The sequence below is a fragment of the Pogona vitticeps genome, chromosome 4 (assembly GCF_051106095.1).
Source record: "Pogona vitticeps strain Pit_001003342236 chromosome 4, PviZW2.1, whole genome shotgun sequence".
Taxonomy (NCBI): Eukaryota; Metazoa; Chordata; class Lepidosauria; order Squamata; family Agamidae; genus Pogona; species Pogona vitticeps.
In genome coordinates this window covers 75,529,949-75,553,828 of record NC_135786.1, presented here as the reverse complement: position 1 = coordinate 75,553,828, position 23,880 = coordinate 75,529,949, and the positions used below count along the sequence as shown (strand labels likewise).

Here is a 23,880-nt window from a genome sequence, read left to right as displayed (position 1 = left end):
TATGTTTGCTCAGGATATTTAAAACTGTGTTGTAAGCTCTTTCCTGGATCCTGGCAGGTCAAAAAGCAGACTATAAGTAGGTAAACAAATCAGTTACCATCATGGATTTAGGTGCCACTTCAACAGCAAAAGCATCAAGCCCTCTGCTATTCACACAGTTCTTATTTTTCTCACTGTTCACGTGAATGATCGTTTTGCTTTCAGACTGTTAAGAGAAAAACAACATTAGCATCAGTCACTGAGATTTGTATTCAACAGAACTTAACAGCAACCCTACATTAAAAAGTGAGATCAGCAAGAGATCACGTAATGATGGTCTCTTGGAAAGTCATGAACCTAGCATCACTTGCAAAAATTTCACTGCAGAAACTTAAGGATTCGCCTCTAAACTCAGTCTGAAACACAGGACCATTTCATCCCTTCAGTATGAGTTTAGTCTCTTCCTTCTTCTTATCTCTAACTTTGAAAAGCAATAGCACATATCATGTATGTGAGAAAGCAGCTCAACTAAGTAACAAAATTGTACTTGCCATCAGGAGGTATCTTTTGTGCTGCCACCATGCGCCCCACCCAGATTCCTCCAAATTCCCTTTGATACCTAACGCCTGGCTAAGTACTAGAAGCCCAAGTCAACCAGTAGTTGTTGCGGCTCCTGTGGGATCAGCAAGCCTAGTGACTTTTCCCCCTTCGCAGCTAACACCAGCGCTGCAAAGAACAACAGCCCTGCAAAGAAGAACAAATCTCAGCATGCAAACCCAGATGGCCAAATCAGCCAAGGCTAGATCAGGCTAGATTGTGCTAAGCATGTTGCTCTGAGGTGCAATATGTTTATTTGGGATGATTCTTGCATCCATGTGCAAGGAGCCAGTGGTTTTGAGGTGGGAAACTACATCACACCTCGTATTTGCTTGAGTAGAGTAGACCCGTGGTCTAGATGGGCAGGATAAAAATCTAATAAAATAAAATAAAATTTTGCCCTTCCTTCCTTCCTTTAAAGCAAAAGATTTTTTTTAAAAAAAGACCTCTGTCCTTTTTGGGGGAACAGGAGGAAGCTTTCATTTAAACAAATATTTCTCAGTGGCATAGCACTTTTTTATTTGGCTTACCCACCCAAATCACACCCCCCCCCCCAAATGTGTGTAGCTGAGGAGGCTACATGTGCAGCCGTGGGCAAGCTGTGCAGTCCCAGAGTGCCACCAGAAGGAAGGACTGGTAGAACAATTCTGAGTATTGTATATTTTAAAAACTCTATGAGGATCACTATACACTGGAAACACGCTGATGGCGCATACTCATTCAAATGTTATTGCTGCACAGACACACTCTCCAAAGTTGTGTTTGCACAATCAGTAGATAAACAGGCCAACCGCTTCCTCCCCGTGGCCAATCACTAAGTAAAAGTGAGCTAATTTGCAACTTACAAAGGTGTGAAAAGCATAAGGGGATAATCAGATGCCCTTTACTGCTTAAGTCAGCTTTGTTTTTAATTGCAGTGCTCCCTATCTGTTGTGGGGTTTCTCTCACACACAGACAATAGAATCCTCACTTCATGTCTTTCAAGGAGTCAACTACAAAGTAGCTGTAATGTAAGAACCAGCTTTATATATTTATGTGCAACTGAAGAACATCTCAGGGCCCAGAGTATGTGCAAACCTAGCAGTACTTAATACACTCTTTAACAATACCCTCTCTCCAACACCTCAATTTTTTTGTTTCTAAACAGTACAGCAACATTAAAGTGCAGATGGAGATGAATATGAATCCAAGCAGGCTTTACATACCAGCCAAAATTAAGATGAGTTGGTGCAAAGAGAATAAAAATGAGAAAACAGAAAAGCTTCTCACAATGTAATTTCATTACTGCTATTCTATTTCAAGATTTTCTGCAAATATCTTTCACAGCAACAGATGTACAGCTCAAGACTGCACATGTCTATTCAGATGTAACCTCAATCAAGTTCAATGGTAAGTATCTAAGTAACCTGAATATAAGATAATACCGTTAAATGCTTTAAAAAGTGATGAACCAAAGATCAGAGCACTGACAACAGCAAATAAAGGGGTAACAGTTCTTTTAAGAAAAAATATGGATACCAAAATCTCTGATCCTTGATGTTGTGTGTTATGCTAGTGGTGTCAAGTTGGAAAAGACCTATAGTGATCCTGATAAAGACTTTTGAGGTGAGAGAGATATTTAAGTAGTGATTTAAATACTACTTTTTAAGCCACACTCCCACAGTGAATATCTGTGGCTGAGCAGGGGTTCAAACCCAGGTTTCCTGAGTCTTAGTCTTCTTTTATAAATAATATGAGGAAAAAAGTTTGCTTAACGCAATATGGATGGGCTTGAACAAATACAGTGGTGCCTTGCTTAGCGATCGCTCCGTTGAGCGATGAAATCGCTTACCGATGGGGTTTTGGCCATCGCCAGAGCGATTGCTTAGCGATGGCCCTATGGGGAAAAAGCGCTTTGCGATGATCACGGGGAAGCGATCATCGCAAAGCCCCCATTTTCGGCCAGCTGATTGGCGGTTCCAAAATGGCCACTGGAAAAACAAAATGGCCGCCCCGCTGTTTTGCCTCGCTTTAAAGGCACCGAAAATGGCCGCCCCATGGAGGATCTTCGCATGTCAGTTTTGAAGCCCACAGGAACGCATTAAACACGTTTTATTGTGCTTCTATGGGCTTTTTTATTCCGTTTAGCGATGAAATCGCTTAGCAATGTTTTTCCTGGAACGGATTAACGTCGCTAAGTGAGGCACCACTGTACTTAAGAGTACATTGAGAAGTAGCAAATTGCTGATTTTCTGGCCTGACTATTCCATTGTTCACTTGGAACAGAATTTGCCGACTATGAAATGTTTCACCAATTGGAATACTGAAAATATGAACATATGTCATAAGAAGAAAAAACTAGATGCATATAGGATCTAGATGCATATAATCTAGTATGATCACTTTTTCTATTACCTGAAGTTAGTTGGGAAGAAGAAATGAATAGTTCCAATTAGGTTGATTCCCATGATCCATTTGAGGACTCACATTTAAAAACCTCCTTTTAAAATCTAGTTTAATTTCTTGTGAGTCAGAACCCAGAGCAGCAGCATGTTCACAATCATCACAGTAAGAAAAGAAAGACTATTGCAGGCTTGTAAGAAATACAGGCACCTCGTGATCAACTACAATTACTGGGATTTATCAGGACAAGGAAGTAATTTCTGGAATTTAGATTACTAAATATATGGGGAGGGATCTATTTACTTTTAATACAAAGCCAACAACACACCATGGATGAGATAGCAATATTATGCACAGAATATTTATAGGAATAAACAATAAATATTATACAAACGACTTCAGAGTTTGATCCACGCTGCTCAGGTACTATAACTGGAGTGAATTTTAAAGGTATGATTTTCAAGGACAGAAGTGCTTAATACTGTATATGCAGGCAATATGAACTTCAAGAATAATTAGGCCTGATGAATATGCGAATTACAGTATATAGTTCTCTGTCTTTGTTTACTCAGAACTTTCTGTTATATCAACTTGTACTTTAAGCAATTTATGTCAAGATCCCTTGAACCGGAAGGTCTTGGTCTGGCACTGATAACTTAATCAAGTAGTAAAAGAAACCCTAAAACTATTTTTTGTATGTCAAAAGTTTTCAGAATGGTTCTTCCCATTATCTATATTACATAATACCTTGTTTTCAATAACAGCTGTTATCCGTGTATCACTTTTATAGGTATGAATATTTAGCTGTTCCCTATGATCCATTGGCTTAGCATCTCCTTTATTAATCACACTCATACAGATGGCATTCTTAAGCTGCTCTCCGCCAGTTTCCAGACAAATTGGTTTAATTCTGGGCTTGCACTTTTCAGCGAATACATGAATAGAAAAAGGACATGCCTGCAGGGAAAGAATAGAAGAATAATTCATTATTTCCATCATTTAGCTATTGTTGCTTACAATTACCTATTGCTCTCCTGTGCTTTTGTTTGTTACTGCAAACAGAATCATAGAATCATAGAATCACAGAGCTGGAATTGACCACAGGAGCCATCAGGTCCAACACCCTGCCATGCAGGAACTCCATCAAAGCACTCCCAACAGATGGTCATCCAACCTCTGCTTAAAAACCTCCAAAGAAGGAGACTCCACCACACTCCGAGGCAGCATATTCCACTGCCAACCAGCTCTGACTGCCAGGAACTTCTTCCCGAGATTCAGGTGGAATCTCTTTTCCTGTAGTTTGAAACCATTGCTCCTTGTCCTATTCTCTGGAGCTGTGGAAAACAAACCTGTCCCTTCCTTGACATGACATCCCTTCAAATATTTAAACATGGCTATCACGTCCCCTCTTTTTGTAAGGCTAAACATTCCCAGCTCCCTGAGCCACTCCTCATAGCACATGGCTTCCAGACCGTTGATTATTTTGGTTACCCTCCTCTGGACACATTCCAGGTTATCAAAATCCTTCTTGAATTAAGGTGCCCAGAACTGGACACAATACTCCAGGTGAGGTCTGACCAAAGCAGAATAGAATGGTATTACAACTTCCCTTGATCTAGACACTATACTTCTATTAATAAATAAATGAACTACTTACAAATACTTTTGAGCCATCAGATAGAAATAAACAAAGTTGTGATCTGCTTGATATGGTGACCCCAAATGGCAACAGACCCACACCAGCATATTTTAAAACCCTGGAAGGCTCCTTTCTTCTCTCCAGTGTTAACTATGGTATTAACATCCAATACATAATGCTACGCCACAGGTTACTCAACTCAGGGGCAGAAGACAAGAGACTTTGAGTCTATTCTGAAACCCCCCCTCCCAATTATGAGTTAATGATTAAGTGCTCTTAGATTTGAAACAGGCCTTTTGTCTCATTTTGGTTCAAAGACCCCTAAATGTAATTATTTATTATCACAGCCATCAATTTAAAGTGAATATTTACTCTGCTGTTTCTCGTAAGTAACTAAAATAATCTATATGCTGTAAACTACTACGTATATTGTGGTACAAACTGTGATAATGGTTTTTCTGGAAAAGTAAGTAAAATGCTTTAAATCAGTGGTCCCCAACCTTTTCTAAACTGCGGACTGGTTGGGTCTGTGGGCGGGCGGGCGGGGCACCTGTGCGTGCATGCAGGTGGGCAGGGCATGCACGTGAGTGGGCAGGGCATCCGTACGCAGATGCACGGGTGGGCAGGGCACCCGTGTGTGCATGCGGGTGGGGGCCATGCATGCGTGTGTGTATAGGGGGCGTATGTGTGGGGGACTCTGCAGCCTGGTCCTGCCAAGGCCACGGCCCGTTTACCCAGGGGTTGGCGACCCCTGCTCTAAATAACACTATCTGATTTAGTATGCTTGATTTGTGTTTATTCCCCTCAATAAACACACCAAAAACTCATATTTAGTAAACAGGAGAACTAACAATGTAACCCATGTCAATTTCACTTGACATATAAATATGTCAAAAGTTTTTCCATTTCTAACTTATGGGGAAATTAAATTAACCTGAAAGTATAGTTTAAGTGTTACATACAAACACATTAAAGCTTCATGTGTAAATTATTTTATTGGAAGATTTGTAGAAACATAAAGACATCAGGCTTTAATTTCTCTTTAACCAAAATGACTATACCTGGGACAACAAAATATTTTAGGATGCATGCCCAAATGATACCTGGTACATCTTATGTCAATAATTTTACTTCCTTTTGCTGAGTTATAACTGTAGCGCCTTCATTTTTACTCACTCTCTGCATTGCTTATTGCAGAGGTCGTCAACCCCCGGTCTGCAGCCCGGTGTCAGTCCGTGGCCTGAGCCTGACCGGGCTGCAGAGACAGACCTCCTGTCCCCCCGCACGCACTCACCTCCCCACAGCTGTTTTGTGTGTGTGTACACGTGCACCAGCATCGTCACGAGCGCTCCCCCACCCCTGCATGAATGCACCCAAGCACCCATGCAAAGTGGGTGACACGCAGGCGGACAGGCATGCAGGCGCTCCTATGCATACACAAAGGGGTGGGGGAGTGCTCACGCTGGCGCTGACAGGCGCACACTCCTCCACTGCTTTGTGCATGCGCCCGAGAAAGAAAGTGCACCTGCATGAACACGGTGTGTGTGTGCCCCGCCTTCCTTACCCAGCCCGCATTCCCAAAACGGTTGGGGACAGCTGGCTTATTGGTCCCATTTCCCATTGAAAAAGTCTAATTCAGAACAACTAGTTGAACCTTTTGTTACAGTGGGTCATTTTAAGGAGAAAGGAAGGTTAAAAAATATTTTGAAAGAAAGAAAGAAAGAAAGAAAGAAAGAAAGAAAGAAAGAAAGAGAGAGAGAGAGAGAGAGAGAAAGAAAGAAAGAAAGAAAGAAAGAAAGAAAGAAAGAAAGAAAGAAAGAAAGAAAGAAAGAAAGAAAGAAAGAAAGAAAGAAAAAGGCTAGACGTGAGTGTATGGTCATCAGGAACTTCTCATATTTTGTCTTTACTATTTGTACTTAAGACTGTTGGAGAAACAAGAGATTTTGTGAAATAGAAATAAGTTTCATTTGTTAGTCCCCTCCGCTTTTTTGTCTTGATTGAGCTGAATGCTGGTGGTGGTGGAATGTTTAAGATCCTTATAGCAATTCTGGACAACAACTGAGTGTATCCTTTCTACCATTTGAGAAGTGATATACCAATGGCGTCTTTGCTCCAAAGTTTTCTTTTGCATGGTATTTGGCCATATTGCTCCTAACAGATATTTAATCAATGCCAAGGACATTATTAACTACATCCATAACTGTGTCAAAAGCAGAATATTGAGGATACAAGTTTGCTGAAAGATTAACTGGATGAGTGCAGAACTCAGATCTATTAGCAAACATTTGTTTTGCTGCTTTTTCTAATAGAGGTGAGAAGGCAAAAGTTCAGCTAAACTTTCAGCTGTCTGAATATCTGAGGAATGTTTGGTGTGCTTCTTTCAAGTTTCTTGATAGACACTGAACCTGGTAGCAACAAACTGTTCTTTTTAAATTCAAACTCAGAACACATTGTTGTCAAAATTCTGCTTCCAAATGTATACAGAAATAACCTCAGATACAGCATCACTGATTTGCACACACTTGTGTGCAACAAACTGTTTAAACCAGGGGTCTCAAACATGCAGCCCGGGGGCCATTTGCGGCCCGCCAGATAATAGTTTGCGGCCCCCGCCTTGCCTGTCCCTCAAAGCGCCCATGTGTCCTCTGCTGTCAAGAGTCAAAAGAAGCCTCACCTCCCTCGCCGGCTCTCTCCCAAGACAGCGCCTTTTGCACTCTCCAACCGGAACTGCAGCCTGCCAGCCAGCCCGCCTGGCTAAGGAAACTCGTGGGCAGCTTCCTCGGGCTCTTGCTCCACTTGGTGGAAAATCTGATGCGGCCCAGCCTCACCCCGACTCTGCCTCCAGCGGCCCCCAGGTAAATTGAGTTTGAGACCCCTGGTTTAAACATTACTAGTTCATTTTCCTTTCCCTGCTTCTCCTTCCATAATTTCTTTAGATTCCAATTCACAATATGATTGCTGAATGCCTTCACAATTGCCTTACAATTTATCAGTATTGACTTTATTTTATTTATTCTTAATAATACTTTGTCAAATGATTCAGCCCATGAATAAGACATCCAAATATTATTAAATTGTTATACTTTGCCCATAATATTTGCCATTCAGCTTTCATGTCCCTTGCATTGCTTATTACAAGGACTTACACTCTAGAGCACAGGTCTCTAAAGTATGGCCTGCGGGCCACATCCAGCCTGCCTGGCCTTTTTATCCAGCCCGTGTGTGCGTACAGGAGTGTGTGCGTGTGTGTGGGCAAATGTGCAGGCAGGCGGGTGGGAGTGTGGGTGGGCGGGAGTGAGTGTGTGTGGGCAGCAGCGCGTGAGCACATGCACACACAACCATTCCTTCAGTCCTCAAAATTTCAAAAATATATGTGGCACTTTGTGTGAACAGTTTGGAGACCCCTCCTCTAGAGGGACCTACATTTTCAGTCTCTTTATTCAGTAGATTAGCTATGTTTTCACTTGTATGACAAGGTTTGGTAAGTAACAGCTTATTGGTACAGGTGTACCAAACATAATGTCCATTAAAGGCCTTTGCCATATTTCTGTCCAGCCATTTGCCATGAACATCAGCGGCTTTGCTCAGCAAATCTTTAGAACAAACAGCTGTTTATCTCTTTTGTATAAGACATTATTGGAGTAAAAACAATCACCAAAATACCAACTGATCATCTACTTCCTTTCTGGAACTGCAGAAGAGTTTTTTGATTCCATTCCATTAATATTTCCCTCTTACTGTTCCTATTTGGGTAACAGATGCTATGTATGTATTCACTTTGGACACAAACATCCCTTATGAGCAATTCATCATACACCCACTGATGATTAAATAATTTGCTTATTGACTTAAGTGCAAAGTCTGAAATGCTTGCACTTTGTTGGATGAATCAAAGATATGTGCAGAGAATATTATAACCAAACATAATGGCTATTAATTTTTATGGTCTGATTATCTATCATACCTCATTTAATTCCAATGCTTTATTGTAGCCTATTGATTGCAAAGTCATCCAGAGGCTACTAAGATCCCCACCTCGTTCGCTGGCTTCCATGAAGTTCAGATCCACAAATCCTTGTTTTGTTAGTTCACTGTTCTTTGTATCAAAGTTCTCTATTTAATAAGAAAGCACAATAGATATATTCATAGGTTACAATGTAAACTACAAATAGTGTCTTTGGGAAAAACAAATACTGGCTTTAGCAGCTGGCCCTTCTCATTTTTTTTGTCTTACTTTTGCCTGTCACTCTTGCCTCTTCCAAACTCTTGTTAATAATCAAAATATAAATTATAAACTCTATTTGCAAGGGCCTTGTCCTTCCAATTTGTGAAACTCTTCAAAACATCTGCACGTCAACCGTAGTGTATAAACTGTAGTAGTTTTATAATAATGGCAGCATTTGATCTTGCATCTTCACGGCTCAAAAATTATATTACAAAAACTAATCCTTTAATAAGCTTACACAGAATAGGCAGGTTTATATGCCTCAACTGAGGACTTGCAACAATCCAGTTTATTTTTATGGTGTGACAGAAGAAAAACTCTCAGCATTCAAGAAGCCGAATATTAAGCAATATTCTCCTGAAATTATTGGAGACAATGGGCGGACATTTAGAGAAAAGTTGTGCAGAGAGCAGATAATTAACATACAGTGTGACCCCAAAAGGATGTGGACAGAAGTGACAAGCTCAGAGGAATGACAAAACATCACAATTCAAGATATTTCACATTCACTATGAAACATATTAAAAATGAATGCAAAGGAACGACTTTGTGCAAAGCCTGCCAATCACAGGCACCAGGCTACTAGGAGAGCAAGGGGCATTGCTTTCTTATCTTCAATTCCCTTCCCATCCCCCCTCCATGCCCTGGCATTCATATAATGTTATGTTCGTCCTTCCTGAATAGTATGCTACCAGTACCATTGCAAGAGAGTGTTCAGATCTTGTGTGATAGGTACACACATTGCTTTAGGCTACATTTAACGCTGATGGTAAGTTGTGAAGACGACCACCCTCACCCACTCCCATATTTTGGCCTGTTCAGGGTTCATGAAGGCAATCAGGGTAAGAAAATTCCCATCAGCTAAGGTGGTCGTAAGGGATGCCCTTACCCAATAGGAATAATCACAGGTCATGTATCAAGGATGGCACAAATCTGGTGGAAGTCATGAGCCTTTCTTCCTAACTGGGCTAACTAGAAGGAAAAAAATGGGAACCACCAATGCCACTGGTAAGTCAGTGGCTACTGTCTGCAGCCTCCGGAATCTTAATTTCCTCAGGGACTTCCTGAAGCTAATCTTGGCCTGTCATATAGCAAGTGGAAGGCTGAGACTGGCAGCAACCAGCTCTGCCAGGTGTTGCTGCTTCAGGATGCCTGGAATAATCTGAAGTGGTAAGCATCTACAAACTTCTGCTGGCCCTGGCTTATGCCACAGAATGGGAAAGATCAGTGGCAGCAGAAGTTGCTACTACAGTCATGCCCCGCTTAACGATTGCCCCGTATAACGACAAATCCGCTTCACAATGATGTTTTTGCGATCGCAATTGTGATCGCAAAACAATGTTTTAATGGGCTTTTTTCGCTTCCCAACGATCGGTTCCCTGCTTTGGGAACCAATTCTTCGCATTATGACGATCAAAACAGCTGATCGTCGGGTTTTCAGAATGGCCGCCGGCTGCTCAAAATGGCTCCCCGCTGTGTTTTTGGACGGATTCCTCGCTTTACAGGCAGCGAAAATGGTCGCCCCTATGGAGGATCTTCACTGGACAGTGAGTTATTCAGCCCATTGGAACACATTGAACGGTTTTCAATACGGTTAAATTGGCTTTTTTATTTCGCTTTACGATTTCGCTGGAACGAATTAACATTGTTAAGCGAGGCACCACTATAATGTTCTCTATGTAGGGCTCCCCTCATAGTCAGTACAGAAACTTCAGCAGGTCCAAAATACAGCTGCCAGACTGATCACGGGTACCAGCAGATATAAACACATACTGTATTCCAAGTCTTGGCACAGCTTCATTAACTCTCTGTCTGTTTCCATTCCCAATTCAAGGTGCTGATCATGACCTATGAAGCCCTTAATGGTTTAGGACTCCAATCCTTGTCCAAATGTCTCTCCCGCAAAACAGCTACCTGCCCCACCTGCTCCTTGCAGTCCTTGATGCTAAAAATGATGAAACCTAAGGAGGCCAAAAGAGGTAACACCAGGAACCTCACTTTCTCAGTTGTGGCCCCTTCCTTCTGGAATAAGCTTCCTGCAGAGGTTCATCAGTTACCATCTCTCTCAGATTTTAGGAAATTAATAAAAAACAAGATTTATTTAAAGCTGCCTTTTATGAACGCTTTTGTTTTAAATTTGTTTACTTCTATTTAATGCAGGTTTTTAAGCTGGCAGAGTTTTATTTAATTTAATTGATTTTGTAATTTTGTATTTTTAATTTTAATGTGATTTGACCTGTTGTGAACTGCCCAGAGAGTGTTTGCACCAATGGTTTATATAGTAAACAAGTTGAATGAATTAATGAATTAATGAATGAACCCTTCCAAGGGCCTGAAGAACATGATTTGGAACTATTCAAAAATTCTGCCTGCCCTGGTTTTTTATCTCCTTTGAGACATGCTAAACAGAGAGGTTTAAATCTGTCAGTTTAGTGTGCTAAAAATGGGAGTGGAGAGGGATGTCTTGACTGCTTGATAGAGTAGAAGAAAGATACTTGTCTTCATCTCTACAGTAATGCACTGTGTATCAAAGTTTAAATTTCCCGAGCCTGGCTCATCATGATGAGAATAAACTTGCCCTGGCTCAGCAGCTGATCTGATAGATTCTTCTGGGAGATTAAACAGTATGTGTGGATGTGTGAGAGAAAGGGGTATGTGTTTTGCTGAGAATGGCGCATCTATGTATGTATATGTGTTTGGGAGACAGAGAAAGATGGCTGTGTAAGGGAATGATGTGCACAAGTATGGTATATGTGAGACTGCTGGTGAGGATGAATTGTACGTATAAATATGGGAGAAAAAGCTGTGTGAAGGGAGAAAGGTATGTGTGAGAATGGTGTGTGCACAGGAGACAGAGAGAACAGGTTGGGTATAAAATACCAAAGGTACAGATGAGACTTGGGCACCCCCCCCCCAATACTGACACATGTCCAGTCCTCTGTCCCACTGGCTTCTACGGGCACTGCCTGTCATTGCTATGAATCCATATATTAAAGCTACAGAGATATGTTTGAAACTATTGAGCAAAACATGCACTTCAAGCACTCTCTCATGATTTTAATTATGCATGCTACATATTTTCTGCCTCACAGTGAGCTGTGTAACTAAAATCCTTCAAGTAGTGTGGTGATGGGGTATCCAAGAAATGATCCTGGGTATGAGACTGCGGGTCTTAAAATACCATCCATATTTTTTCTCTCTGAAGTACTGGAGGGTATAATCTTTGTTTTTAACATTGAGAGGGGCTAGGAGAGAATGTGGTCAGTCCTATAATTCAGATGCAAAAATTTTTTTAATCTGTGGATGGTAATCAACTTGAAGTACAATTCACATGTCGTTCTTGCTTTAAAACTAGCTAAGAGACTGTTTTGGTGTCAACAAATAAGCATACAACTGAAAATATTCTTATGCTGCTGGATTAAAAATCGTTCTCTCATCTTCACAACAAAGCTAAATTTTTGCTATGTATTATTTAAAAATACATTACCAATTTAATAAATCTAAAAGTTCAGGGGCCATTATAAACTGCTTGAACTTGGTTCTGAAGATTTATGATGTCCATCTGAACCCCCTGGCTGATTAATTGCCATGTATTCCATCCACAGCTTGTGCTGTTGCTTCTTTTTGACATGCACACAATTGTGTTTTGAATGCTGTTGTGTTTATTTGAGAACATGTGAAACAAAGGAGAAAAGTATGAATCTTTTGTACAGAGTAGAAAGCTAACAATGAAAAATTTAGTCCTGCCCAAGCACTTGGACATTTGCAGGTTTTTTCCCCCGTTCCCTATGCCACATCCCAAGTGGCTTCAGTTTCAGCCTCCCTTGGGCAAACGGAATTAGTCACACTATTCTTTGGATCGTAGGCATTATATTAAAAGGATGTCTGCATTTGTGCTCTTTAATCAAAGCATAAAAAGCCCTGAAGACTTTTTGGAGCAATCTTTTAGCCAAAATTAACAAAGCACCACAGCTCTTTAAATGTCTGATATCTATCTCAGATACTGAAGGCCAAACAAAGAGAGGCAATCAGATTTATTTTATTTATTAAGATGTACACCGCACATTTCTCCCCCCAACTCAGTCTCACGCAGATAATGTGTAAGTGTATGATTTGATTAAAGTCTCAGAAAATATGCACAGTTACAGCTTTTATAGACTGAGTTAACAGTCATTACGGTAACTCCAGGATGCTTTGGGGTTCTACAGAGCTTTGCGTGATTGTGAGTTAATTTATTTTATTTTTTTCCATGTCAGGAAATATAGTTTTTATTCAGAAACTCCACTGCATACTTCCCAAGATTAAACAGGATGAGCTGGCATCACTTGGGCAATATTGCTGGATTGTTATATGAAGATGCAGAAGCTATCTTTGCAATAAAATGTGTCTATGTGCACAAAAGCATTTATGCAGCTAAATCTTTCCAAAGGAATCAGCTCTTCACAGAATCCCCATCTTTTTTTTTCCTTAAAAAAGATGATATATACAGTACAGTACTCTTTAGCTACAAAAAAAGCTCTCCTTGATTTTCAGTGCTAATAACCCAATATTCCTTCTTTACACAATGAATTAAGGATATGGCCTATTTGCTACAACTTCTCTGAATATATTGCACTGCTGCTGAAGTTAGAATGAATGGCCAGGATCCTGTTGTGTAGCTCTGCCTGCACAATGGAGTGATATCACCACGAGCAACAGGTAACTGAAGAGTTCTTTTCAGTTTTGGAGTGCATACAATCTTGTATCATTGTATGGAGGTTGTGGGCACCCCTGAAGTCAAAAAGGCAACATTTTCTTTAGTTGTGATCTGTTGCTATCATTAATACTACTTCCATTGCAAAGGCAGGATTACACAACAGGATTCTAGGATACTATCCAAATGACTTAAAATAAAACTAAAAAATTTAAAGTCTATGAAGCTTACAAGCAAAGTAATACTAAGGAGCAGGATGTAGAAGTTCTGTTGATTGGCAGGGTTTCCTTCTCCCATTTTAATTTAAGAAGATTATATAAATTATTACTTGTTCTGCTGTTTTGTAAATCCAGAGGTAAATAAAAATAAAATAAAATAAAATGTCTTTCAAAATGACACCAGAAGGGGGACAGAAAACACATTGGTCAGCATTGATAAGGTCAGAAACACTGGCCAGCTGGTATCAGTGAAACAAAACCATATTCCAGTATTCTCCAAAGCACTCCAAATTGTAAAAGATGTACTAGCTGAGAGAAAAAGTCACATTTTCCCATTAACACAGTATCACTATTGAATGCTAGAGAAATGAAAAAGAAACATTATCTTAGGGTAAAGACATCTAGATGCCCTACAACAAATGAATACACCTGTTCATTTACTGTCTCACAAAATGGCTACTGAGAATACCATCCCCCAACAATGGACATAAGACTTACTGAAGTTGCAAAAGTGAAGTCTATTGAGAAGATAAAGCAGCAGCCAGTGTGCTTTTTTGGTTTTTATCATCTTACATAACCCCCTATTAAGGTTCTGACAGCCTGACCTCAGGCAGTAGCAAAATGAAGTGAAAAGAAATGGAGGTGATAGAGGAGAGACTGAAAATGACAGTCAGGGGACTGAACGAGGTGCCTGTGATACAACAGAGTTGCAACCTAACAAGGAAAAGGTAAAGAAATAAATTTATGAAGAAAAAAAAGTATCAGTAAGAATAGACAGCTAGTGTAGTACAGTGGATAGAGTGTTGGACTAGGACCTAGAAGACTTGATGCTTGGCAATTCACTGGAGATGGCACTGTTAAAACAACTCCTTAAATATCTCACATACCTTGGAAACCTTGGTTCACCATAAATCAGACCTGACTTTGTAGCACATAACGCATACACAGTAACAATAGCACAAAGCCATAAGTAAAAGATGATGGAACAAGAATACCAGTTTAAATACAGCTTAAGATACTGAGTTCCATTAATACATTACTACAGTAAAGTGGGGTCTTGACTTGAGAACTTAATCCGTATTGGAAGGCGGTTCTCAAGTCAAAAAGTTCACAGGTCAAATCTGCATTTCCCATAGGAATGCATTGAAAACCATTTGATCCGTATCAGCTCTTTTCCGTCCATAGAAACTAATGGGAAGCTGCTATTCCGCCTTCGACCACTAGAGGGGGATATTTTGTTTCTTTTTTTCTTAGGTCAAGAAAGGTTCAGGGAAGGCAGGGAAAATACAGTCCAGGCAGTACAGTACCAGGCAGTCTGAAGACTGTCTCCCAATCCACTCTCTAAACGCTGGGAGGAGTCAGGAAGCAGACAGGCACCTTTTTCACTGGCCAACAGTTAACTGAAAGTTCAAATTTTGCACTTTCCCTGCCTCCCACGTGGTTTTTTTCAGTTTTTTTCAGTTCGTAACTCAAATCTAAGTACGTAAGTCAAGTCAATATTTTCCCTATGAGAGCGGTACGTAAGTCAAAATGTTTGTAACTCGGGCCATTCGTAAGTCAAGACCCCACTGTATATGATAAACACTGACTCCCTTCTATCAGATAAATAATACAGTTTATGAATATGTGTTCAAATTGCACTAAGAATTACTGAAAGTCAAAGTATAATTTCTTTGCCTTTTCTGTGTGTCCCCCCTTTCATGTAGCCTCTTGTTAATATCTTATTATTACATAATCAACATTTCTATTTAACCAAATGCCAGATTATCTTCATATTATTTGAAAATTCCTGCAAAACATTCTGATATATGAGACCACACTTGTGTATAGAGAGACTATCCTTATATCTTGGTCATTTTCTCTCTTACCTTTGCATATGGCCCAAGCCTCCTCATCACATTTCTCACCGCTACTTCTCATCTCAAAGAAGTTGTATTCTTCCAGGCTGAGAAAGCCGTTCCCATCCAAATCAATCATTTCAAATATTTCTAATAAGACTGCTCTGAAGGGTGGAGGAGACAAATCAGTTCAACTGATCATACACCTCATTTCATTCAGAATATACATCAGAAAAATTTATTTGGGAACTAAACATATTGAGAGAGCAAAGTGTGGAGAATGCAAACTTTCACAAAAGCCTTACCTGAATTCTCTGGTGAGTGTGAAGTCTCCATTTACATCTCTATAAATAAGTTTGGCTTCTACTTCAGGTGGCCTCTTCACTTTTTTGAATCTACAGCCAGTGGTAAAAGGGACCAACCAATAGATGCCAGCTTCAAGTTCCCCTCTCCAACCATAAGTCTGCCGCAAAGAAAAAGACAAACATCAACTATTTAGAGTTCTCATATTACTGTTCACAATTCACATTCACAAGTATTTGAGAGGTCCAGATTGGTCCTGTAGACTTTAATGCAGTGAAGTATGCTAAACTGAGTGCAGGATTTAGAAATAGGAAACTCAGGCTCAGACTTCCAGTTGTGGCAGAAACAGACACTGCAGAAAACCCATAATTAGAGCTGAAAGCACTAGACACTGTGATCCAGGCAGTTTTCCCTGTTTGAGAAATCAGACTTCAAACCAATCTTTAAACCAATCTATAAAGTCATAAAGATGAATCACAAAACAAAGCAAGATAATTTTCATATGCTGGGAGAGAGGTGAGATACCTTCACATTCGGACAAAGTCAGGTTTTAGGACAACTGTTTCAGCATCCTTGTGGCTGTCTAGGAATACAGGCAAACAATGTAACCAGGGTGGTTATGTGAAGGTGAAATAACTTTGTAAACTATCTCTCCTATACCCAATCTTGAACAATACAGTGGTGCCCCACATAACGAGCGATTAGTTTAACGAGGAATCCGCATAGCGATGAGGTTTTTGCGATCGCAAAAGCGATCGCATTGCAATGTTTTAAATGGTAAAACATCGCTTTGTGATGATCGGTAAGTGTTTCGTTTACTGATTTTCGCATAGCGATGTTTTAAAAACAGCTGATCGGCGGTTCCAAAATGGCTGCTGGGTAAAAAAAATGGCCACCCGCAGTGTTTTCACGCCCATTCCTCGCTTACTGGGCAGCAAAAATGGCGGCCGCATGGAGGATTTTTGCAGAACGGTGTGTTTTTTGCCCATAGGAACGCATTAAATGTGTTTTAATGCATTCCTATTGGCTTTTTCGTTCCGCATAGCGATGAGTCCGTATAGTGACGATTTTTTCGGAATGGATTATCGTCGCTATGCAGGGCACCACTGTACCTTAAACAGGACTTACTTTGTAAACATGAGAGTTGGTGGGTATTGCAAAGATTGTAAAAATATGTGAAACCTTCTGAAACTATAATTTAGAAAACAAATAAATCAGAGTTATGCCAAACAGTCCCTACGGACTGTATTGTACTAGTTAACATTCATACGGCTATGAAGATTTAATGCACTTCTACACAAGCATGGCCCAAAATTAAAGTGATTGGAATCCTACTGGCATAAGTATGCTGCCAGAAGAGTGTTGATGTCATCCATAGGGGGTGAATTTTTATAATTAAAAATGTTCTACTTCTGTTTGATAGCTTTGCTGGCTGCTCATGGAAGATTTGGAAGCTGTGGAAGAGAATGGCAGTCTTTAATTACCTAAAGTTGAAGCTTGTGTGTGACATTACTGACAGGGAAATTTTTGTTATGTAAAGATTTGCTGCTTCCATCCCACTTTCGATGGTTGTTTTCACTATTTAATCATTGTATTAGGTTGCAATCGCTCATATCTCTGGCATGGAGGGACAGAGAAGGGATAAACTCTTATCTTGCTTTTATCACATTCTACTGGAGAATGTGATAGAAAAATTAGGAAGTAAAATGAAAGAACTGCCAGAAGTATCGAAGTCCAATGACTATCTAACAAACTACTTGACATTTGTATACATGCAACCAACATTCTTAGATCTAACTCTAAAAACCAACTTTCAAAAAAAGGATTCTTCAGATTATGCTTGATATGGCCTGTTTAGTTGGGTAGCATTTGAAAAGTAATGAATTTAATTAATTATTTTGGGAATAACATTAAATTTCTGGCAGTAACTGAAGTCATTTTCTTTAAAAAAGAGAAATCAAGGGAGTTGTGTTTTACTGCATTTATTATTTCAAGACTAGAGTCCAATATTAGATATTATTTTCCCACGTACACAAAGCCAAATATTTAGTGTAGGATACTTTAAAATGTTTCTGACCTCTTTATTATGTAGCTCAGTGAAGCTCATAAATTCTAGATTATCTTCTGTTCCCTTGAATATGAACAAAGCTGTGTCCACTGTTAACCATGGGGTGCTTTTGCCTACAAAAAAGTGGAAAATTATTTATAAAAAATATGGTTATAGCCTCAGTTGTCCAAAAAAATATACTAAGTTACTGTGACTGTTTCTACTTTTAAAAAGTAACTCTTTATGTTAAGTTCCTTTTCAAAAACCTGAATGCTACAAATCACTGGCTTGTGGAACAAATCATATTCTCCTCTTGCTCACCTGAGTTCCTGCAGCAGAGAATGACCCATCAAAAAAGGTATGTGGACACCTCCCTTACCAGACAGCAATGTCACATCTTTATAATTATAAAAACTACTTTAAACGTTTGTTGCACTGCAAAATATGTGATTCCCCTGTTAATTTACAATTGTAATGCAATTTAATTATGCATTACTTATTGAAAATGGCATTAATTACAAGCGAATCCCAAACTCTAGTGGTATCACTATCTTTTTTACATAGTTGACTACAGATACTTTTAATAGAAAAGGGATCCAAGGGGTTTTAATCACTGTCAGCAATATGTTTCATACAAATAAAGTTAGAATGTAGATAGTTAGAACTATAAGAATTGACTGAAATCCTGTTGCTTAGTGTAGTAAGTTGCAACTAGAGTAGGCCCATTGAACAAGTTGGGATTTGGTGAGTCAGCTCCTCTGTAAATGCAATTGATTCAGTGGGCCAACTAGTTGAAACTAAGCAACAGGATTTCAGCCATGATATCTGCAGAATTTCAAAAACTGTATTTCTAGAACAAACAATTTTCAATGCTTTATACAATTTTTTGTCATTGTTTATCCTGGGTTACTTTGTTCTCACAAAGAAGGCCACTCACTATCCATCCAATATGCAGTTCTAGAAAATTACAAGGAAATATTTCTGATAATGGAGTGAAATATTCTTACCTTCTCTCTGGCTAAGCTTGACAGGCTTAATGGTGATACAAACTGCAGATTTCTGAGTCAAGAATAACTTATATTTATGACTAATTATCTCTCCATTGTTCTGAAAGAAGAAGCATCCTCTGGATTGGGCACAATGCCATTCCTAGAGTCAAATCAAACAATCAACCAACACATAAGAAAGTTCTTTAGTCTCTTTCATGCAGCTACAATTACAGTGCTAGAAAACCTGACAAGTGTTTATGGAAGTATTTCTGCCAGTGTTGAAATGTTAGTGCTTGATCCCCCCTTGCAGATTTATTTTCTAAACTGATTTAACTTTTATAACTGAATATATATAGTAAATTAGCTTATACAATTAGGAATTGAAATTAACATCACATCTTAGTCTTATTTACAGTTCTCTTCATTGTCTTTCTCATCCTATGGCTAACTCTCACTTTTCCTTATAAGCAAGATACAGACTCTCATTCTCTTCTGCTTTCCCCTCCTCTAAAAACATTTAGGTTTCCTATTTATTTACAAATAATCACAATTATCTTGCATGCGTTACACCCGAAGAAGGCTGTTACCTGCACGGGGAGATTTTCAGTTAAAATTAGAAATTCCCCCTTTCTCTCCTGTGGCTCATCCACCTCAGGAATAGTTCTTTTAATTAGGTGGAAGCTCTGGGGGCCCTGGGATGGTAGGATGATGTCTTGACTGAAAATATTGCAGATAATATCATCTGACTTTGATTTTTGATAATAAAAGACTTCCTCCTTTTGTACCACAGCTCTCAGTTTCCATGCAATGCAAGGAATTACAGTAATCATGAATCAGGCAAGCCATGCAACAGAAGCAGGACTCTGTAATTACCAAAACTCCCCTCGCCCCACCCATGACTTCATTACTATTTCTCAAGCATAATGTATTCAAGAAGAATCCCTCTATTGTTTCTATTATACAGTACAAAGTCAATCTATTAACTTCTGCAGTTTGATAAACATATTTCATTTTGGTGTGTCCTTTTCACCATGTAGCTTATTGGCTTTTCTTTAACATTAATTCTCCAAAGGCTTGAGTCTACTGAGCAGGGCTATTGAGGACAGGCCATTTATCACCCATTCATAGGGTCACCATAAGTGGGAAGCAACTTGATGGCATGTAACAACAACGACAAAACCTGAGAAAAACTGTTTTTGATTGTAACTCCTAGAATTCTTCTGCCAGCAATGCAACTTGCCAGGTTCACCAAGGATTGGGGGATATATTGTTGGGGAAAAAAAACAATTTCCAAGGTCTGAGTAAAAGTAGATAGATTTTCAATTTTAGGATACTAAAGAACTCGAAAGTCTATCCAGAGTATTTCATTAGAAGTCAGCTTCTCTTTTCACTCACAGTAGTACTATCAACACGGGTGACACTTTATATATAAATCCTTTTTCTAAGTGATGGACGTGGTGGTGCTGTGGGCTAAACCGCAGAAGCCTGTGCTGCAGGGTCAGAAGACCAAGCAGTCGTAAGATCGAATCCACGCGATGGAGTGAGCGCCCGTCACTTGTCCCACCTCCCGCCAACCTAGCAGTTCGAAAGCATGCAAATGCAAGTAGATAAATAGGGACCGCCTCGGTGGGAAGGTAACAGCGTTCCGTGTCTAAAGTCGCACTGGCCATGTGACCACGGAAGATTGTCTTCAGACAAAACGCTGGCTCTATGGCTTGGAAACGGGGATGAGCACCGCCCCCTAGAGCTGAACACAACTGGACAAAAATTGTCAAGGGGAACCTTTGCCTTTACCTACCTTTTTCTAAAGTGAAGAGTAGAACCAGAAATTCAGTAGTGCGTCATACTAATTAGCTGATGCTGCAGCTAAGCAAACTCCAGCTACTAATATTAATGATACTTATAGAGCAATTCTACAAGGGATGAAAGGGAAAGACGTGAGGCAGAGAATCTCATTCTCTGCTGAGCAGAAGGTATGTGTAAAGGGTGGGGCCTTTTTTCTTTGGTTTCTTTTCCCCTTTTTAATTAAGTATCCTTCTTTCCTTCTTTTTGTTTTCCACTTTCACTGACTCCTATGGGAGGATTACACTTCCCTCATCCTACATGTTGAGAAATGCACTGGAGCGTTCAGAGTCACAATCTCTCCTGACAGGCTCATGAACGATACATACTTTGTATACTGTCACTTGTTGGAGAAGCATCAGCTGCAGACCACTGGGCAGTCTCAAGAAGGCTTACAAGAGCCCTAGTCTCTCTCTCTCCAAGAAAGAAACTCTTGGCCTGCTCTTGGAAAAGGAAATATTAAAAATCCAAAGGATTCTCATAATGCCCTCCAAGAAACAACAGTATCACAGCTATAGCATTTTACAGTCTTTTCCTATGAGTACTCCACATGTATTATCTCAGCCATGTTTACAACAAACCCTTTAAGGTAAGCTGGTGTTATTATTCCTCTTTATAGATGGAAACTGTGAAAATGGCAGCTTTTTAACGCCACTTTGTAACTTTCTGGCTCATCATTTGCCCTCTTTCTTTCTTTCTTTCTTTCTTTCTTTCTTTCTTTCTTTCTTTCTTTCTTTCTTTATTTATTTATTTATTTATTTATTTATTTATTTAATTTATATGCCGCCCACACTACCCAAAGGTCTCTGGGCGGCTTACAACAAATAAAATACAATACAATTTAGAACAATTAAAATAGAATTAAAATATATATATTTGTCACTATGTAGTACCAAACGCTAAGTATTTAAGTATATAATTGACACAGGAAGTGTTAAAACAAGTGATTGCTATGTTTGAGTGACTTTATCATGTTTCAAACAGTGGAAGAAATCTGACAACAATAATTCTAGCCTTGTGGTAGAAAACCGTGAGAACTTTTAAAATCCAAACTCCCTGCTTGCTGTTCTGCTGGAAAACATAAGGTGGTGCTGCAGCTCCTAAATCCACTTGTGCGCTGTGCAATTCTAGTGATTTTACTGATGCTGTTTGTACCTTTTATATCCTTTTTTGTGGTAAGATGAACAATAGAGGAAATGGGTATGGGAAGTTCAAAATTTGGAAAAAAAGAAGGAAAAATGAACATTTACCAAAACATTATATAGGTGTAACATACGTATTTGGCAGCTGTGATATAACATTAAGCAGTGAAAATATATTTTTGATATAGTCATGGCTTTGCAGTTTGAGCACAAGCATTAGTGCAACTGCCATTCATTTTGGCAGGAATTTCCCACTTACTGTAAAACACTACGGAAATGAACACAACAGAGTTTAACTCCAATGCACCAGGATTTCCATTAATGCACAGGATTATACTACATGATGCAAAAGCTCCCTCCCCCCCCCCAATATCTCTTGCTAGTTCTAAATGATTATGATAACTATTGACTGGGAAAAGTATGAATGCTCATACCTGAATCCAAAAGAATAGTCAATCCTAATGATAAACCATAAACTTTTACCTCAAAACTTCTATTTTCCATAAATTCAAATACAACTGTATAGTGCTCACATAATTATTTGCCGGTCTACATTACTGTAGATGTATGTTATGTGTTTCTCTATTTATTCCTGCATCCACTTGGCCATGCCATTATTTGCAGCCTGATTTGCAGAGGACACCAATACAGACAGCTGACCAAAGTTTCCTACTGGCTGTTTGTACTGTATAATTACAGAGCCTTCAACTGGCTTTTAGATGCATACATTTATCTTTTCTCAAATACTGATAAATTTTATACAGCTTAACAACTGGAATTACTTTAACATAAGCGCCTAATGCTGAGGATGGATAGATCAGTCAAAGTTAATTCCATCCTATTTCTTTATTTAAAATTAAGATGTTAACGCTATACTATAACATTGTCTGAGCAAGTGTGGGCTGCCTTCCTTCTCTTCCTCCGACTTAGAGCAACACACGAAGCAGCTAGAAAATCTATGGAGATGGACATGATGAAAGCGATGCCGGTGTAGATGAACTTCAGAATAGTAAGTTTTAGAGATGTTCTGTTGTTTGGGAGGATATTGCACAGCAAAAAAGAGTCTGCCTCCATGGAAGGCATACTCCCCCCCCCATTTCTGAGTGCCTCCAAGGATGCTGTACAACAAATAGACAGACATCCATAGAGACAGACAGTTTCTGTCCCATCTCCATTAAAGGAGGGACAATAAGACTGTATGTGAATGTCCTTCACAGCCATCTGCTGTTCAGGATTTGACAACTCTAATTTGAATTTGCCATACGGTTGCTGATTTATTTATTTTTTATCACTCATCCCTGCATGTTCAGAATTACTATTTGGCACTGAAACTTCCAAGAACCACTGTAAGAGCAGATGTGTGATTATTTGGAGGCTACCTTTTTACATGTTATAATTAGAAAGATAAAAATATCCCACATGTGAAGTAGTGAAAACCATTTATTTTGTAGGGAAAGGGACAATTTCCTTTTTTATGAATTACTTTAAGTGGAGAAACATGGCTTCCAAGCAACCCAGTCACCTAATATAGAATAAGCTCAGAAAAACAAAAGAAAACAAAACAGACACCTCAGCTTAGCCTTTCTTTTTTGAAAGCACCCGCTAAGTTATTCATTTCTGCATATTGTTGTTGCACAGGACGAATATAACTACCTCCACAACATTTGGTGAGGGGAAACATCATTCTTCCATTCTTGCATACACTATGTGAGTCTTACACAAAGCCAGGCTTTTATTCAAAACAGAAGCAAAGAAACAAAAATTACCAATCCTGCAAAAATCTACATAGAGCAATAGATGAATCTTTAGGGACCAGCTGAGACAACACAAGGAGCCAGCAAGTATGTTCCCACCCCCCTTAATCCTCTCCCATTGAAAATATAATAATATTTGTGTACTATCAAGTCAATTCTGATGTACAATGACCCATTTTCTATGTAGAGAGCACACAGAAAGTGGTTTACTGTTCCCTTCATCTGGGGACAT

General features: G+C 39.3%; 1 protein-coding gene across 4 annotated transcripts in view; it reads right to left on the bottom strand.

Annotated features, from left to right (window-relative positions):
- EFCAB7 (EF-hand calcium binding domain 7) overlaps positions 1-23,880 on the bottom strand; it is a 92,070-nt gene that overhangs the window by 39,555 nt on the left and 28,635 nt on the right. For 3 of the 4 annotated variants that reach the window (XM_072997736.2, XM_072997735.2, XM_078392941.1), the window contains 7 exons: positions 18,929-19,070; positions 17,952-18,055; positions 15,877-16,034; positions 15,602-15,735; positions 8,562-8,710; positions 3,706-3,915; positions 98-205 (listed from right to left, as the gene is read on the bottom strand). In XM_072997736.2, the coding sequence (XP_072853837.2) occupies positions 98-205; positions 3,706-3,915; positions 8,562-8,710; positions 15,602-15,735; positions 15,877-16,034; positions 17,952-18,055; positions 18,929-19,070 (1,005 nt within the window). Of the gene's footprint in view, positions 1-97; positions 206-494; positions 724-3,705; positions 3,916-8,561; positions 8,711-15,601; positions 15,736-15,876; positions 16,035-17,951; positions 18,056-18,928; positions 19,071-23,880 lie in introns of those variants that run through there. The other variant, XM_072997737.2, reaches the window with a different exon arrangement.